Source organism: Typopeltis vanoorti, chromosome 12, assembly GCF_054136105.1.
Source record: "Typopeltis vanoorti isolate ZY-2024b chromosome 12, IOZ_Tvanoo_1.0, whole genome shotgun sequence".
NCBI lineage: Eukaryota > Metazoa > Arthropoda > Arachnida > Uropygi > Thelyphonidae > Typopeltis > Typopeltis vanoorti.
Window position 1 is genome coordinate 136,626,557 of NC_143560.1, and position 19,515 is coordinate 136,646,071.

The 19,515-nt window shown below is 35.7% G+C and overlaps 1 protein-coding gene across 1 annotated transcript in view; it reads right to left on the bottom strand.

Moving 5' to 3' along the window:
- The window catches only part of Gcat (Glycine C-acetyltransferase), a 443,581-nt gene that overhangs the window by 226,403 nt on the left and 197,663 nt on the right, over positions 1-19,515 (bottom strand). Inside the window, exons 6-7 of the mRNA XM_090401262.1 lie at positions 11,250-11,336; positions 339-421 (exon numbers count right to left, since the gene is read on the bottom strand). Of these exons, the coding sequence (XP_090257388.1) occupies positions 339-421; positions 11,250-11,336 (170 nt within the window). The remainder of the gene's footprint in view (positions 1-338; positions 422-11,249; positions 11,337-19,515) is intronic.

Consider the following 19,515-nt stretch of genomic DNA (forward strand, 5'->3'; position numbering starts at 1 on the left):
CATAGCTCACCACTGGGAACAGCTATATTTCATTCATTTGATTAAAATCAGTTGAATGATGCAACCTGTACAGATGTCTACAGAGAAAGTCCCCTCTCCCCACTTCACATAAATCCAGTTAAGCCGAATTTAAAATGAAGACCTTCAGCATCATAAAAACAAACTATATTCCAAATGTGGTTGAATTAATCCAACCTGGAGAGGTGTCCACTGGCAGATGAGACAAGATGATTCATTCAAGCCTTTTTTAATTTTCAAATTGCTCTAATTTAGATACAATTTTACTGTGAATGCAAATATGACATATGGGAAAAAAAAACCAAGAAGAAGAATTATACCTGCTGCTCCTCCTAGAGCTTTACCTAAAGTTGAATTGATAATGTCCACCTGGCCAGAGACATCAAAATATTCTTCAGTTCCTCTATTTAAAAAAAAAAAAATTTAATTAAACTAAAAATCACTAGTTAATAGAAATTTATACCAAATTGACTTATTATTTGACAGGTCTGATTTGATTCACTCTTGGAAGTTTTTTTCCACTTGGTAAGACTATAAATTATATATTTAGTTTAATCCTTTATCCAAGTGTAAGCAAACAAATTTGCACCTGAAGTATCTTCAGGACTAGGGCAACTTGTGGCAAAGGTGGACTAAGTTCTCATCACTTTCCTTAGTATCTCATAATGTAAAGCACATCTCCTTGTGGACATGTATAATGCTATGCATTATGGGAAGGGTCCCTCTACCCAGACCGGTTTCGAGCTTTACTGAGGTCTCTTCAATGGGAGCCAGACCCAGAGGTGATACCAAGGTTGAAGTATACCAAGTATCCACGTGTGCTTACACTTGAATAAAGGATTAAACTTGATTCACCCTTATTTTTATATTTTCTAAAGCACTGCTAACAAACACAGAATACTCTTCTCTCGACAACCACTAATATTAGTGGTGGCTGAGTGGTTGAAGAGAAGACCTTGTGCCCTTTTTCATTAGTGGTGCCAAACAGATAATCTTCATGTTTTCTACTTTTCTTTCCCATGATGTGATTTGTATTTCTGCTCTCCAATCCAAATATTCCTTTAGAAAAAAAAAAAAAAAAAAAAGTGAAATAATTCTTGATGGAATGAAGGTCTTTATACTCCATATTACTCAAAATCTCTGGCTACTAGAAGTCTTGTTTCAACAAGTATGTCAAGACAGTTAAAAATAAATGAATATTCACCACACCACACCATGAATGGCTTATGGTATGATGAATCTAGCTTCACATTCAGCCCACAATACAGCTCAAAACAGTTGGGGAAAAAACATGATAACAGTAAAGATAAATAATATCAATAAATAAATAACATTAAAAAATCCAACTCCAACTTTGAAAGGACAGAGCACAGAAAACCTACCTCAAGTGATTTTGGCAAGGATCAGAAGTCACAACTTCTGATCCTTGCAAAATCACTGATTGTAACTTCTGCCCCTCCATGCTTCTATCTTTCACTCTCACATCACCCCAAGACTAAGAAAAAGATAACTCCATCAATCTTCTTCTTCAAATCCTGATGATGAATAAATCACCCCCTTCCCCCAGTATATCAAACAGCTCCCTGAATGCCTACCTCTGCTCTTTTAGTTGAATAATTTGATTATTAACAAGTATTTTGGTCCTTATGGTAACTCATTCTCACCATACCTGACAACTGTATTCTATAACTAATCCCTTTCTTAAATTGTATGTACAAGCTTTCCTGAACATCTATCCACTCTAAAGCACAGGAAAATTTCTCTTCAGCCCAAAAAAGGATAAGAGTTAGACAACAAACTATTCTATTCCACTGTTCTCATCAGCATTTGTTTGAAAATAATGAAAGGGACATCAAAAGCAAACTCTTTCACAACTGGAGGTCATTAATTAATCAGTGACAATCAGTATGGATTTCACTTCTTTAGATTCTTAGATTTCTTAGCCAACAATACAACTTTTGAATATATGGCAAGGAGAGATTTGGAGATACTTGGATAGTCATATCTTGATATTACCAGAACATAATTACTTCTGGTCTTACTTAGTAAACTGCAATCTTTATTATCTGTTTTTCACCTTTTACACAACTGATGGTTGATTTTTTCTCCAAATTTCTACATGAATGCTAGAGTACTACCACCAGGAGGAGAGGTCTATTTGACTGGCATTCCTCCTTTTAATGATCAAATCTTATCGAGTTTTGTAAATGAGTGGCACTATGCTTTATTTGCCTCTTCATTTAATGGGCATCACAATGTTCAAAAATTCAAAATCTTCCATAAAAAATGCCTTAAACACTGATTTTCTTGCTCTTTCCTCACACCCCTGATTTCCAGTAAGATGAAGACAATCTTTTCAACTTTAATGCTACTAAAACACAGTGTTAAAATAAATAAAATAAAATAAAAATTATTTTAAAATATTCTGAAAAGATGCTCAAGCAATACTTATTGAAATAAATACGGTTTAAACATTACTTTTTTGTTTTCTTGCACTTTTCCATATAGTGGACAAGTAGAATTAAAAAACAGTATCTAAATTTAGATACTGTTGAGGTTTGTGAACAACTCTTTCTGCTTTTGTGCTTTTTTTGAACATGACATTATGTTAAATTACACTACATTCTTATTTTAAGACTAATTTTTAAAATATTACAGAATTATATTTAGTAGTATTTCAAATGAACTCCCAGTTGAAAAATTAAACAGATTATTATTATTATGTGTAGTGTGCTTATTTCACTAATATTAATTCGGTTTCTTAACCATTGTAAAGTACATGGTGAAATTATCTTACGTGGTCACAACTACTTCCCCCACCCAAGACTGCTCAAAGTAACTGAATTATAAATATCCACTATTATGATTACAGCTATTTTGCCTGCTTCAGTTTAGGAGTACCCCTGTTTAAATGTCATTGGCTATTTACTCATGGATTCTTAGGGCATTATGAGTGTAGATGTACTAAAAAGTATATGTAGCCTAAGGAATAGAAAATTGCACATACCTTTTTCTGTGACATATATACATACATATACATAAATATCCACTTTTTTATAATTTTGTATTTCATACTTTTCATGGTGTATATTTCGCATTTCAGTATCTGAAATCTATAACTTCATTTTGCCTATCGAGAAATGAAATGAAATAATAATTCTCTTATCTATATCCATACTTTGCTATTCTATTCTTTGCAATTTCATTATTCCAACCACTGCTGTCTTTTATTTCTGGGTCCAAGTATTCAGTTGTTTAGGGAATAGCAATCAGTTAAAATTATTGTATTTTTTACAAATAGATTACCTGTTGTTGTCTCAAGTTAAAAGGTCTTATCTTTATCATGAAAGTTAGATATGAAGGTTAATAATATTTTCTGTCCTTAGGAAGGAAGGAAGGAGGCTGAACAGCATGAATTTTTTTTTTTTTTTGAAATTTTGTTTCTACAGAATATTTTTTTAATATACCATAAAAACATTATGTTTTTTCTTTGCCTTAGGCAAATTATGTTACACAGAATGTTTCAAAAAAAAAAAAATCGTGATAAAAACTGGAATTTCATGCAAAACAATATTTGAATATTATGAGATAGCATGAGCATCTTCTATTGAGGATTGCTCTGTAGTTTTTTTTTTCTTTTCTGTAAAGTGTATATTCTAATAGTAAATGGTTTTATTATTATTATTATCAGAGACCTCCAGAGAGTCAAGGACTCATAGAGTGAGGCTATAAATCACCCAAACCAGCTATCATACCTTCCCTTTAATTCATTCACACTAGATGCACTCACTAACCCCTAAGGGCAAATTATTCCACTCACTGCTCTCTGAAGAGAAAAACATAGCTCTTACCCCATTCTTGTCTGCAAATAAATTTAACTTCCATGGATATCCCCGTGTTCTCTCCCCCCTTCCATATAACGAAAAATTTCATCATACTATAACACCCATTCAACAGTTTATAGACCTCTATCATATCACCCCTCTTTCTACTGTGGATAGCAGACCAGAGTCTGCAATCCACATATTTGCAATCTGTCCTCATAATCTAAATCCCATAATTCAGATATAGTTTGTGACTCTTCTTTGCACCCTTTCCACAGCTTCTTTATCCCCTTGGAACCCAGAAGACCAAATCTGCACACAATAATCCAGGTGTGGTCTTATCAAAATCTCATAAAGAGGCAAAATTACTTACTTATATGTCAACATTGCAATTATCCTCAGAGTTGTATTTGCAACTCTTGCTGTGACCTTTCACCTTCAAATTCGTATCCACCAACACGCCAAGATCCCTTGCCTCTTCAGCTTCTTGCAGCATAACCCTGCTAATATAATATGCCAGTGGAACATTAAATTGACAGCCATTTTCATTTGCCCAAATTTCCAGTCTATTCAAATCATTTTGTAATTGCTGAATATCAGTAGCATCACTGATTGCCCTGCCTATCTTCGCATCATTGGCAAACAATTGCACATCTGATGTTAGATCCTTCCTGATGGCATTAATGTATAGATTAAACTATAATGGTCCAAGGACTGAACCCTGAGGTATACTACTGGTCACCTTAAATCTGGCAGATTCATGCCCACCATATACCACTTTTTGATATCTGTCTGTCAACCATCCCATCCCCTGATCCAAATCAAGAGTTTATATTCCAATCCTATATTCTCCAATTTATACAACAGTCTTTCATGTGGTATTCTATGAAATGCCTTAGAAAAATCCAATATTATCATAGTGTATCCATTCCCTTTATCCAACTCAGCCATAACATTGTTATAAAATAGGAGCAAATTGCTAAAACATGACCTTCCCATGCTTTTCCTTGCAGAGTAAAACATGTTTGTCTACCCATTTCTGTATGCCAGTTCTTACCAACTTCTCTAAAATCTTCACTACCACACCAGTCAGACACATCAGTTTTTGCAACACCCCTTGTAAAATGGAACTATCATACATTCCTTCCATTCCTGTGGTATTATTCCTGAGCTAAGAATCAAGTTATACAAACATGTGAAGGCATAGCAAATTCGGCTGAACATTCCTTTAGCAAATAGGCTGATATTCCATCTGTCCCTATAGACAAATTCTTATCCAGGTTATGCAACAGCTCTTCAACTTCATTTTCATGAACCTCTAACTCTTCATCCAATGCAGCAGTAGCACTGTGCATCATGTTACATACACTTGATTGATATATCTTAGTAAAGTGAACAATCTCATTAGCTTCGGACACTCTAGTACCATCTGCATTCAATAAAGTTATTCTTCCACATTCATTCTTTCTTTTACTTGTGGCATATTGATAAATTTCTTTTGGATTGCCTTATTTGCCTAATTGGCTTGCATAGCCAATTTCTTTTCATACTCCGATTTAGTTTCTGCACAATACTCGTTACTTTTTTGGCCTGAGCTTTATATATTTTCCATATCATCTTTTTCTTGTGGATTTCTTGCTTAATAAGGCTGGATATCCATTTCACTCCCAACCTATTTATTCTTCAAACACTAGGAATGCATTCAGATACCGCCTCATTTAAGCACTTTTTTCAAAGATTCCCATGCATTACTGACATTTTTCCCATTCAGTAATTGATACCATGGGACCAAAGATAGTATTCTCCTAAGTTGATCATAATTTCCAGCTTTGTAGTTCAGCATGTAACCTGTTTGCTGCTCCATATACTACTTTTTAGTATCTATCCATCAGACACCATTTTATCCATATCACAAGTTTCATATCCATCCCCATTTGTTGCAGTTTGCATAACAGAGTTCCATGTGGTATCCTGTCAAATTCCTTTGCAAAATTCAAAAATATCATCATGTAGCCATCCCCTTTATCCAACTTAGCTGTCACTCTATTATAAAAAGTTAGTAAAGTACTAAGGTATGCTCAACCATTCATAAAGTCATGCTGCCACTGATGGAGTATCAGATTCTTATCTAGAGATTGCTGAGGTCTCTTTTTTTTTTTTTTTATCAACTTTTCCGATACTTTTACCACCACTCCTGAGATACAGATTCGTGCATAATTTACTGCCACAGACATAAATCCTCTTTTATGCAAAGGAATTACTTTGCTCTGCTTCCACTCTCCTGAAACTTTGCCAGATCTGAGACTTAAATAAAACAGCCTAGTCAAAAGGCATCACCAGTTCCCCTGCACATTCTTTAAAAATGTGAGCCAATATTCCATCAAATCCCACTGTATTTGCATTCAGATTTTGCAATAACCTAAATACCTTCAATTCCTCAACCTCTGTTCTCACACCAGTCCCTGTCACCTCTGCCATAACAGTATCTATCATCTGAACTCATTAGAGTTATCCTTCCATAGACATTCTTCCTCCTCCTTGCCACATAATGAAAAAACTCTTTCAGATTTCCTTTCACCTTCTCACTTAACGTTTTCTCATAATCTGATTTTGACTTCCTTACTATGCTGGTCAGTTTTTCTTGCCTGCTCCTTATACTGTTCATGAGTTAATTGGTCAACCTTTCTTCTTATATACCATTCCAACAATTTTTTTTTTGCAGTTCTTGCTTAATTATGTTACTCATCCTTCCAACTCCTACCCGATTTAACCTCCTGACCTTGGTATACAGTGTAATATTGCTGCCTCAGATACCCCTTGACTATCCCCCCTTGCAGAACATTATGCCGTAGTACTGCTTCAAGCTGCCTTCTAGGTGTATCATATCACCTACCTTGTAGTTCCACATATTCTTAAGATTCTGGAATTTCCTGGAATTTTAAATTCTGGAAATCTGGAATTTCCACGTTTTGCTACATTCCAAGTCAAAACCCATGATCATTTTCTCCAACTGGAGGCAATGTAGTCATCTTACGGGTCTTCCGATTCTATAACAAGATCAAACACTCTTGTTCCCCAAGACTCCTCTGTCACATTCTGCTTCAAGTAATTATCTCTCAGTAAGTGTATAATTTCTATTTCCTTCCTGACATGTGATCTTTCCTCCTTCCAATCTATGTCTGCAAAGTTGAAGTTCCCCATAATAATTATTCGACTTGCACTCACACTAATCTGCTAATGCATGTCTTCCACATGCATCATCCTTGGCAGCCCCTGGCCTATAGCAGCAACCAATTTTATATTTTGTCTTATTGGCCTTAATCTCATCTCATATTAACTCAAAAGAACTACCATCTGCCCAACTGGCTGATACTCTTGTCGGCTGCAATTCATCTGCTATCATTAGCAGTATGCCACCTTTTGCTCTGTTTACTCTCTTCTCCCTGAAAACACTAAGACCATCACATTCTATCCCTGTAACATCATCTGCTGTTAGCCAAGCCTCACTAATGTTTATAACTTTTGGTGAGGCAGCACTAACCAATGCCAAAAATTTCTCTCTCTTGTTGCTGATGCTTCTAGCATTATATATAGAAACTGTAGCATCCCCTTAGGCTCCCAACCACCTTTATCCTAAATTAACTTTGTTAAAATGAAATACAGAACCTGGAGATTTTTTTTAAAATTAGTTAAAAAAATGACATCACATAAATGCCTTCAATTTTTGGCTTCACAAAGAGTGGCCCTTTCTATAGCATGTTCCATGACACTGTTAATGTTTCTGGCTGCAGAATCCTAATTTATGTATGAATGTCCTCCTTCAGTTGTTGAATTGTCTGGGGTTTGTTCACATATACCTTTTCCTTCAGGTAGTCCCACAGGAAGAAGTCAGGAGCCATCAGATCTGGAGAACGTGATGGTTAATTAATTGCAGGTCCTTGCAAAATTATTCGCTCTTTGCATTAGAATAACTGACTGCTGATTTTCAAAATAAAATGGCACAATTTTGGTTCATTATTGGGTTGTGTTTCCTTGATTAATTTCCCAAATGTTCCTTAGAATACCTGAAAAAAATAAAATGAAAAAAATTAATAATCAAAAACTTCATTCACATTTTAAACTGCTTCATGACTTATGGGCCATCCAGTATTACCATACCCAACTCTACATCAGCAACAACTGAATATAATTTCTTGGCATCTTTAAGTTATAGTTTAACCAAGTCAATAAACTTTCAATGAGTAATTTCATTTTGAAATCTCCTGAAGTATTCAATCTCAATGTCAACATCAGATGATCTTTCAATGCCTTGTGCCTAGGCAGCTTCTATTCATTCTTCATAATGTATGTTCTTTTTGAGCATATTAATCTATTATTTTCCTTTCTTTTTCAGAAGATTGAAACACAATGTTCTGTGTTTCAGTACTCAAACATTGTTTTTAGAACACAATGTTTGAGTACTACTGGAAAAATACCATTGGAATTAGAAGACTTAAGTGTTCAGTTAGTATACTTCTGATGTCTTTTTGCCAAAAAACAAACTACAAGAGGCATGTGGTATTCAGTTTTTGGTATGTTAGGAGGCCATTTGCTTTGGAATTGGAGGAAATAGAATGATGCACACATTATCTTTATGTGCTGTAACTGTGATGCCATCTGGATGAGAAAGGTAAAAGTGCAGGTTAGAGAGTTAGGTAAAAGGTGAGAGACGTTGCATCTAATAGGCTTTACAAAAGCCCTGGATTGTATTTTAACACAGATTTTCCTAACTGTTATACACATAGTATGCCCGTTAAGTGATGAGATAACAATTATTATATCAAAACAAAGAACTATATTTAGAATTGTCAATTACAGGGATTCAAAATAATCTACCTCTAACTCCACACAATGTTTATATCTGTTGTACAGGTGTTCAAAGGCATGGTGTAAACCTTGAACAGGAACTTCCTTAAGTCTCAGGGTCACTCTGCATTGGATATCCTCAATGTCACTGAAATGCTTCCCTTTCAAGGCAAACTTCATCTTTGGGAAGAGGAAAAAGTCTGCAAGAGCCAAATCTGGCAAATAAGGTGGGGATGTTTGATCACGCAGATCAACTTCGAAGCCAGAAACTGCTTCACAGGCAGTACACAATGTGCAGACATGTTGTTGTGCAACAGAACCAACTGTTGTTGTGGAATAGTTCTTTTGACATGTTGCATGCAGGCATACAGACATTGCATTACTCCTAAATAATCATGGGCAACAATTTCCACAGCTTTCACCACATTTTAATTTGTCTATGCAGAAACTGGTGAGATTCATCCCCCAGGGACACTCTCTTCCCCCTCTTAAAATGTTGAACACCAGAAGAACACCTGTGCATGGCTCAGACAGTCATCAGCGTAGACTTTTTTAGGTCTTAATACACTTCTATAGCAGATTTTTCATAGAGCTACAGGCCTATAGCTCTCCTATGCACAACACTGAAGCTGTATGAGAAGTTAATCTTGAACAGACTAAGTCCAGAAATAGAGAAAGTGCTGATAAAAGAACAGGCAGGATTTAGACCAAGAAGATCATGCACTAGACAAGTATTAAACTTAACACAGCTTAATGAGGACGGCTTTGAAAGGGGGTTAGCAACAGGAGCTGTATTTATAGATTTGACAGCAGCATATGACACACTAAATCTTAGAAAGCTTATAGTAAAAACTGACAGCATGACAAACAGCTATCGGCTGGTGGAGATATTTAGTTCGCTGCTGTTCAGCAAGAGATTCTTTGTTGAATTTCAAGGGAAAAAAAAAGTGCAAATGGCATATCCAGAAAAATGGTCTATGCCAGGGAAGTGTGCTCTCCCCACTCCTCTTCAATATATATATATATATATATATATATATATATATATATATATATATATATGTGTGTGTGTGTGTGTAATAAATTTTTTAACTTGGGGATATTGTATATTAGGATAACCAAGTTATTTTATAAACTTGGTTATTTTAACTCCTAATCCCAACTATGCAAACAATTAAGTTTGCACCTGAAACAAAGTTCAAGTCTAAAGATGTTACAACACCAGGGCAACTCATTGTAAAAGTGGGTAAAGCTCTGATCACTATTCTTAGTATTTTCCCATAATGTAAAGCACATCTCACTAGAAGATGTATACTGCAATGCATTATGGGTGGGGTCACTACCCAGACCGGTTTCAACCTTTTTTTTTTGAGGTCTCTTCAGTGAGTAGCTAGACCCTAAATACCAAGGTTTTAGTAATATGAAGCCTTATTAGTGACCCCACCCATAATGCATTGCAGTATACATCTTCTAGTGAGATGTGCTTCTAGTGAGGGGTGCAAATCCACAAGCACTGCACACCTCTGCACTGCCACTCTGCTTTTTGACAGCCAAGTATGCTAGCCCTGTTTGGAAAAGATCATGACATATCAAAATTATTGATAACGTTCTTAATGAAACATGTTGGCACATTACTGGCTGACTTAAGCCTACAAAAATTGCCCATCTATACTTACTTCTGGTATTGCACCTCCTCACATCAGAAGGACTACACAGAGTAGATATGAGCAGAAACAACAACTAAATGATGAACTGCATCCTTTGTATGGACATGTTGCATTACATAAGAGGCTAAGATCAAGAAAAAGTTTTATTCATTCAGTGGAACCGTTGGCTGATTTCATAAAAGCTACAAGGTCAACAATGTGGCAAGAACAATCTCCAGAGGCTCTGAACTTAAACGAATCTCTTCCTTCTGGTTTACATCTTGACTGGCAAAGATGGAAGACACTGAATAGACTTCGTTCTGGAATGGGCAGATCAAAGCAGAATATGGCCAGATAGGGCTACACAGACAATGACAGCTGCTCATGTGGTGAAACACAAACCATCTTCTGCAATGCTGCTTAATAGACATTAATAATATATGTACCTGAGAAGATTTAATGCAGTGTAATGAAACAGCTTTAAAGTATATTAGTCAATGGATAAGTGAAATTTGACATTTTATGTTTTTGCTTAATATTTCATGCAAGTGGCATTTTTGTCTTTTAATGTCTATTTCTTTAAATGTATGCATTTAATCATTTATATGTATGCTCTTACATTTTCTGTAGTTCGCACACAAAATAAATAAATAAATAATAGCAGTTTTTCTCATTTACAGTAAAATTTTATCACATATTTTTGCTCCATGACACAACTTTTGACATGCTCCACTCACACACTCTTATTTCAATGGTTGCCAGAAGAAAAATGCTGTGTCACTCAACTCAAAAGTTGCACTGAAAATTACTTTTATTTAAAGGGCTGTCCTGTAAAAAATCAATCTCATTACTTAATGGGAATACTGTGTAACATAGTTGAAATAATGACAAGAATTAAAACAAATAGTTACCTTACCTTCCAGTTTTTCCAAAGAAACCTGTAGCATGGCATTCATCAACAAACACCATCGCTTTGTATTTATTAGCCAAGTCACATATTTCCCTGAAAAAAAAAGGGTAAAAACCTGAGTTTTAAAAAAATTAACTGACATATTCAAAAAAAGGAAAATAAGTTTTACTTTTTATCTGTACTATACATAGTCTTTTAATAAGATTTACTGCTTATATAGAATGCACAGTTAAAAGAGAAATATAAAATAAATTAAGTTTATTCTCAGGAAAAAATTATCTAAATACAACAACATTCTCAAAACTGTCCATAGTGATACATTTATGAACAATAAACTGGTTCCATATCAAAATCTGCAAATGATATTTGTAGATTTTGATATGGAATTTGTATTAGTAATTAACCTTATAAAAGAAAGCATTTGGCAACAATGCCATCAGAATAGTGAATTCTATGAATAAAAGATGCCTTCAATCATCTTCTAAATGAGCCATTCTCATAAAAAGCATTTGGAAAGGATGGGATCTAATGGTAATGTATCAGGATTCTTTCTAATCAGAGAATGGCAGGTGCTTCCTGTATAGGAGACATATTTAGGTCTTTTAACCCTGTATTGCATTTTCTTTCTCCACACAAGTTTATATCTACAACTTGTTTATCTATAGAAAACCAGGAAAAACATTATAAATAAGCATTATGAATAGAAAAGATCTCCCACCAAACATAAAATAGTATAAAGTAATAAATAAAAATAAAAACAACAACATTCCAACCAAAAATATCAAAAATTCATATATTCCCCATTCACTTCAACAACATTTTTTTTTTCTTAATATCTGATCCACACACAAAAGTAAGACCTATAGCATATTAGTGGTGTATGTGTGTGTGTGTGTGGGGGGGGGAATCTGTTCACATTTCACTTGAACAGCTGAGGGGTGTCATCTTTGGGGAAGGCAGAGTTGGGGGGGGGGGGACTGTTCCAAAGGACAGAAGTAGACAGGATGAAGGAGGAGATAGTGAAGTTGGTTTGGTGACTTTCGAGATGAACTGTAAAAGGGTGCTGGTTAGCAGTGGCTCTTATTTTAATGATTTTGGAGGAGAGTGAAGGAATAAAAATACTGGCCAATTCAGCAGAGCACTGTCCATGAAAGTATCTGTAGAAGAGGCACAAGGCAGAAACTGAATATCTGTAAGAGTGGTATTGAAGTGGGTATGTGTGTGTGAGAGAGAGGGATCATTAATTAGTGGATTGCCTTCATCTGGATAGAATCGAGCAATCTTAGAAAGAATTTTGGTACTCCACTCCAAATATGGGAACAATATTCCACGGCTGAGTGGATCTGGGCTTTGAATAGAGTTAGCAGCTGTGAAGGCGTGAAGTAGTGTCTTGTACGAAAAATACACAAAGTTTTTTGGTGACTGCAAAAACTATAGTTGAAATGTGGTTGTGCCAAGAAAGATGGGAGGTGCAGGTCAGTCTGAGTAGAGAAATATGATTGTGTCTGGATATTTCAGTATTATTGAAGGTAAGGAAGAGGGATGGGTGCTCTTTTTGCAAGAGATCAGACAGGACTGGTGGCATTTTGGTGAAGTTCACAAGGTTATGCTTGTCCCACGGATATAGATAGGAGATCTGAGTTTAGGTCACTGGTCATGGTAGATCTTAAGGATTCTAATACTTGAACACTACATGTTTTATCAAATGAAAAGGAAGAATGAAGTGTGCTGTCATCAGCAAAGCTATGGATAGGATTGGAAGTCTGAGAGAGCAGATCTATTTATATACAAGAGGAAAAGAGTGGGTGAAAGAGCAGAACCCTGAGATACACTCCTGCATTGGTGAGGAAATCTGAGGAGAGTAAACCATCCTCCATGACAGAGTTAGCAACCAGTGAGAAAGTTGCTGATCCAGTTGCAGAATGAGGAAGGCAGACTAGAGAATGGCAGTTTCATTAAGTAGGCCCCTGTGCCAAACCCGATCAAATGTCTTTGAAATGTCGAGGGCAAACATGTGAGTTTCTCCAAATTTCTCCATGGCTTGAGTCCAGAGGTGGGTGGTGAAAGCAAGAAGATCAGCTGTAGATTGCGACTGGCAGAATCCATACTACTGGTCAGTCACTGATTAGTTGGTATGACTCTAGGTGGTCGGAATACGGAGCAGCTAGGTTCTCGTTCCTGCACCATGTTAGTACCCATTAGGGGAAGCTAAAGCTGCTATCAACAAAACGCAAGTAATCGAACTAAAATGCTCCCAAATTTCTGCCCTAAAGGATCCTACCTGGGGCCAGGCCTAAAAATAATATCATTCAATATTGAAGGTTTCTCCAGTGTCTCAGTGGTTCTCAAACTTTTTTGTCTGACGGCACACTAAAATCAATAAATAAATTTCACGGCACCCCTAGTATTATTTGCTTTTTATAGAGAGTAAAGTGCCGATTAATTGATTCTGAAAGACTCGCATATATAGCCCATAAATAGATTGATATTACAGATACTAAAGATATGAAGGAAAGCGTGTTTAAAAGAAAACAGATTTTATTTAAACTAAATTGGTTTATTTTCAAACAACCCAAAAACATACAAAACAAAAGCTATTATAAAGGTTCAGATAATAAAATATGAACTTAATGTGAAATATGTGCTGGTGTTGTTTGCATATTTCTTTGATATTAGGCCTTGTTTTTGAGAGACATATTCTCATCTCATTTTCAAGGGTCTTTAGTCTTTCTCTCTTCTTTGTTTTAATATTTACGAGTGCAGAAAAACCCAGTTCACACAAATAAGATGTAGAAAATTGCAATAAGATGTGAAGTGCTTTGAATCCTATATTGGGGTGCTCCTTCATAGTTGTTATCCAAAATGAATTCAGACACATTTCTGAATGCTTCAATCTCAATGTACGATCGTTATTTATATCAATTAATTCTTCGGCTTCTATAAGACTTAACTCACTCATTGCTGATGTTGACTCTACAAATGGATTTCGAATCCAATTGTATAAATTGATTGAAATGTCTGGAAAATAATGGTCAATTTTTTCTTCTAACGATGTTAAATGACTGTAAATAAGCTTTTGCAGATCAGTGTTCTTACATTTTCTGGAGGCAACTTTAAGGAACATTTCTACATTGTTGGTGCTTAATTTTATCTTCCACATTTTTTATTTTATCTTTAAAAGCTTTAATTTTATCTGTAGATGTCAAAATATTCTAATTTCTTCCTTGCATGTTGGAGTTCAGCTTGTTCAGATGATCGAATATGTCTGTTAAATAGGCTAGTTTGGAACACCATCATCTTGTAATAATTTATAGAGTTCTGGTCTGTCTTCATTTTGGAAAAACATTAATATTTCTTCTTTAAGTTCAAAAAAAACGACCCAATACGCGACCTTTTGAAGGCCATCTTACTTCGGTATGAAGAAGAAGATCCTTGTAATGAGACTGCATCTCTTCACATAGTCCTGCAAATATTCTAGATTTTAATGGTCTAGCCTTGATATAATTAACCATCTGAATGATTTCTTCTAATACACTTTTTAATTCCAAGCCTATCGTCTTTGCCAACAATGATTCATGATGAATGAAGCAATGAGTCGTTATAATGTTCTCATTTTCTTTTCTAGCAAAGGAAACAAACCCTTTTGTAATTCCAACCATAGAAGGTGCACCATCTGTACATATATCCACACAAGTTTTCCAAGATAGACCATTTGTATTAAAATGTGTTCATTATATCAAAAACATCTTTTCCTGTCGTAGTTTTTTCGAATTCCTTGCAGCATAGAAATTCTTCGATAATTTTATCATCTTCAATGAATCGAGTAAAAACAAGTAAGTGTGCTTTACCGACGATATCAGATGACTCATCTAACTGAAAACTGAAAAATTTTGATTCAATTATTTTGGTTATAACTGACTTTTCAATATCGACTGACAGATCATTAATATGTCTACTCATAGTATCATTTGATAATGGAATTTTCTTTATTTCTTCTTCTGCCTCAATACCAAAAATTGTTCTCACAATTGCTGAACAGGCTGGACGAATCAAGGTTTCGCCAATAGCATGAAGCTTCATTTCCTTCGCAATTATTTCAGCGACAAAATAACTCGCTTCTTGAACTCGGTCGGAAATTGTAATCTTTCTTACAAAACTTTTACTTTGTTTTTCTTGTAATCTTATTAACTCTTTGAAATATTCAGGATTTTTATTCGACAAATTGTCATGTTTTGTGGAGAAATGTCGCATAATTTGCTAGGAACCATAGCCTCATTTGATAGAACCAAACCACACAAAATACACTTAGGTCTGGGAATTAATTTATCACTACACCACGTAAATCCCATTTTTAGATAGCTCTCTTGATATAAACGAGTTTTTACATTCTTTTTCATTGTTCCCTTTTTACATGAACTTATTCTTTCTGTTGTTTCATTAATGCTTTTTTGTTGCTGAACGTTAAAAATAGTCAAATCTTCATTGATGCAAGTATCAGTTTTTGATAATTTATTAGTGCGAATTGGTTCGTTAGCTTTGCTACAAGTAGATATTTCCTGATCGTCAGAATCTTCACTTCTATTTTTAAGGAAAAAAATTATTCATGATTTTGAAGGGCATATGTAACTTTAATATTTTATTTTAAAATTTATTTCAAGTAAATAATTTTTTTTCAGGATGGAAAAAGGAAAAACATTTGTTTACGATGTCTCTCGTTATAGTTGGAATATATAACAATAAGAAAAACCTCTACTCACTGAATTTAACGACTTTAATATCATACTTCGTTTATTCTCACCGATGACAAAAGACTCATGATTTTTGTTTAGGGGAAATGATCATGTATAATACTTGTCACACTGAACAGAGAAATACTAAAACAGAGCAGGACAACTAACCATTCATTAGTTCATTTTCCCCAGTATTTATGTGCCGTCACATATCTAGTTACTACGACACATGGTGATCTAATGAAATCCCAGGATATAATATAAGAGTGATACAAAAAATGATAATTTTTATATACGCTTCATCCATTAAAATCAAAATATATAATTTTTTTGTTTTTGATTTAGTTATTTGTGGCAATTGAATATTTTGCTTTTTCAAATAAATGATTCAAAATTTCGCGGCACCCTTGTGGCATACTTGCAGCACCCAGTTTGAGAACCACTGCTCTAGGTGGTTGGGGTACGCAACAGTTAGGTTCTTGTTCCTGCACCATGTTAGTACCCATTAGGGGAACCTAAAGCTGCTATCGACGAAATGCAAATGATCGAACTCCGTGGCATGAAACTCATCAAAGAAATACCCACGATAAATATGGTAGTGCAATATTTACAAAAGAGAACTTGATCCCATCGTCCATTGACTCAATGAACAACAGAAACATTGAGATTATTACAATCACATTTAAAAATATCTCAATCACTTCAGTCTAAACCACCAGAAGAAGCTTTTTCCTTCACTGACATCCTCCTGAATAATAATGCATACATGACTAATGTTGTATTAGGCGACTTTACCACCCACAGTGTTAACTGGGGTTACACAAAGCCCAACAAAGATGGAGAACTTGCTGAAAAATGGGCTGAAAACCTTTCTCTAAACCTGATATATAATCCTAAACTCCCTGCTTCTTTCAATAGTGGCAGATGGAAGTAAGGCTATAACCCTGATTTATTAGCTCAAAAATATCCAACATTTGTATTAAAAAGGTCTTAAATCCGATTCCACATACTCAACATAGACCTATAATGCTTCAATTCAACCCAGCAATTATGCTTAACACAGTCCCTTACAGATGATGATTTAATTTCCAAAAAGCAAATTGGAAGGGTTTCATGGAAGATCTCGACCGCTCCATAGAACAAGTCCCTCCAAACCCTAAAGGGTATCCTGAATTCATAAAAATACTGAGGAAAATCTCAACCAAACACATCCTCCGAGGATCCAGCACAAACTACAATCCAGGCCTTTCCAATGACATACAAGCCCAGTATGCTGATTACTTACAACTTTACAACACCAACAACTTCTCAGAGAGCCTATCCAAGCAGGAGAAAAATTATGCTCCAAGATGACAGAGGAAAGGCATTCCTCATGGAAAAAAGAAATAGAAGCCCTTGATATGACCCATAGTAGCAGAAAGGCATGGAACTTTATCAACAGAATTAGGAAGGATTTCACTAAGCCATATGAGCATCTGCAGGTAACAGCTAATCAAATTGCTCGCCAGTTGCTGCTGAATGGAAAATTCCCTAAAAAGCACACAAAAAAGAAGATACTTAGAACCCCAAGTGAGGAACAAAATATGATTAATTCAGATTTCACCATCACTGAACTCAACGCTGCCATAAACCTATTAAAACCTAGAAAATCTGCAGGCCTTGATGATGTCTGTAATGAACAGATTAAACATTTTGGAAACAGGACTAAAGAGTGGTTATTAAACCTATACAACACTTGCTTCAGAACTCTAATGATACCAACTATCTGGAGGCATGCCAAAGTGGTGGCCTTTCTGAAATCAGGGAAAACTCCAACAGAAGCAAAAAATTACAGACCTATATCACTACTCAGCAACCTCTTTAAACTCTATGAACGATTAATTTTGAATAGGCTACAACCCCTACTCGAACCCCATCTTATTGCTGAGCAGGCTGGCTTTAGACCAGGCAAATCCTGCACATCAGAAATTCTCAACCTTACTCAATATACAGAAAATGGTTATGAGCAAAAACTAGCCACAGTTAGGTCTACAAAGACTGCTTTGTAGACCTAACTGCAGCATATGATACCATAAACCATCTCACACTCAAAAATAAAATATACAGAAGAATAACTAGAGACTATCGCCTTGTCCTCCTGATCCAATCACTCTTGAAAAACAGATGCTTTTACGTGGACCTGGGGGGGGGGGGGTAGGAAGAGCCGCTGGTACCTCCAAAAAAATGGCCTCCCCCAGGGAAGTTTGTTATCACCATTACTTTTCAACATCTATGTCAATGATCTCCCCATCTTTCCAGGAACTAGAAATTTTTTCTATGCTGATGACCTTGCCATAGCTACTCAATCAAAAAATCTCAAGTCCAATGAAACTACTCTAGTACTTGCCTTAAATAGTCTAACCACATACTATAACAGCAATCAACTAAAACCAAACCACTTGAAAACCCAGACTGGCCTTTTCCACCTTAACAATAAGGAAGCCAACAGGAAGCTACAGATTTCTTGGGAAGGCTCTAAAATAGAACATTCCTGGAACCCAATCTACCTCGGTGTGACTCTCGATCACACCCTCTCATATAAAACCCACATAGAAAAAACAAAGGCAAAAGTGAATGCAAGAAACAATATATTACGAAAGCTTACCTCCTCCAAATGGGGTGCAGACCCTAACACACTGAGATCTTCTGCCTTGGCCCTTAGCTATTCTTCTGCTGAATACGCTTGCTCAGTATGGTCCAGATCCTGCCATGCTGAAAAACTTGATCCAGCATTGAATGAAAGCTGCCGCTTAATTACAGGATACCCTGAAACCAACACCACTAAAAGACCTGTATGCTTTGGCTGGTATTGCACCCCCTTCAATTTGAAGATCTGCATTCTCAGCTGATGAAAGAAGCAGACAAATGAATGATGAACGCCACCCACTATTCGGCCAGACCGCAGTGCCCCAAAGACTAAGATCCCAACATAGCTTCCTGGCAACTGTTGAACGACCTAAAAACCTTCCAGAGAAAAGACTTCAACAATGGCTTGCACTGTATCCTGAAAATAATACTGGTATTCCAATAGCCGAACATCTTCCACGTGTTGCCCACTTGGACTGGAATACTTGGAAAAGCCTCAATAGACTGTGAACGACAGGACGCTGCAAACAAAACCTCATCAAATGGGGTTGCTTCACTGGCCTAGACAATTGTGAGTGTGGGACAACCCAGTCCATGGAACACCTTCTTGCTTGCTCCTTTCTTCCATCACCTTGCACAAAAGAGGACCTTATATACTGCACAGAAAGAGCCGTTGATTGTGCAAGATACCAGAGGAACATCTGACCATATCAATTGTATATAAGTTATGTAATAGTTTCCTTTTTTCATTTTTAATTATTATTTCCCTGTATAATTCACCTACCAAATCTAAGCTGATCTCATTGTAATGTATCCTAATTTGGTGTAAATCATGTTGTACCACTTACTTACTACTGTACTACTTGTGTTTGGATACGAAATAAATAACTCTAGGTGGTTCAAAAGTTTGCTGTTGA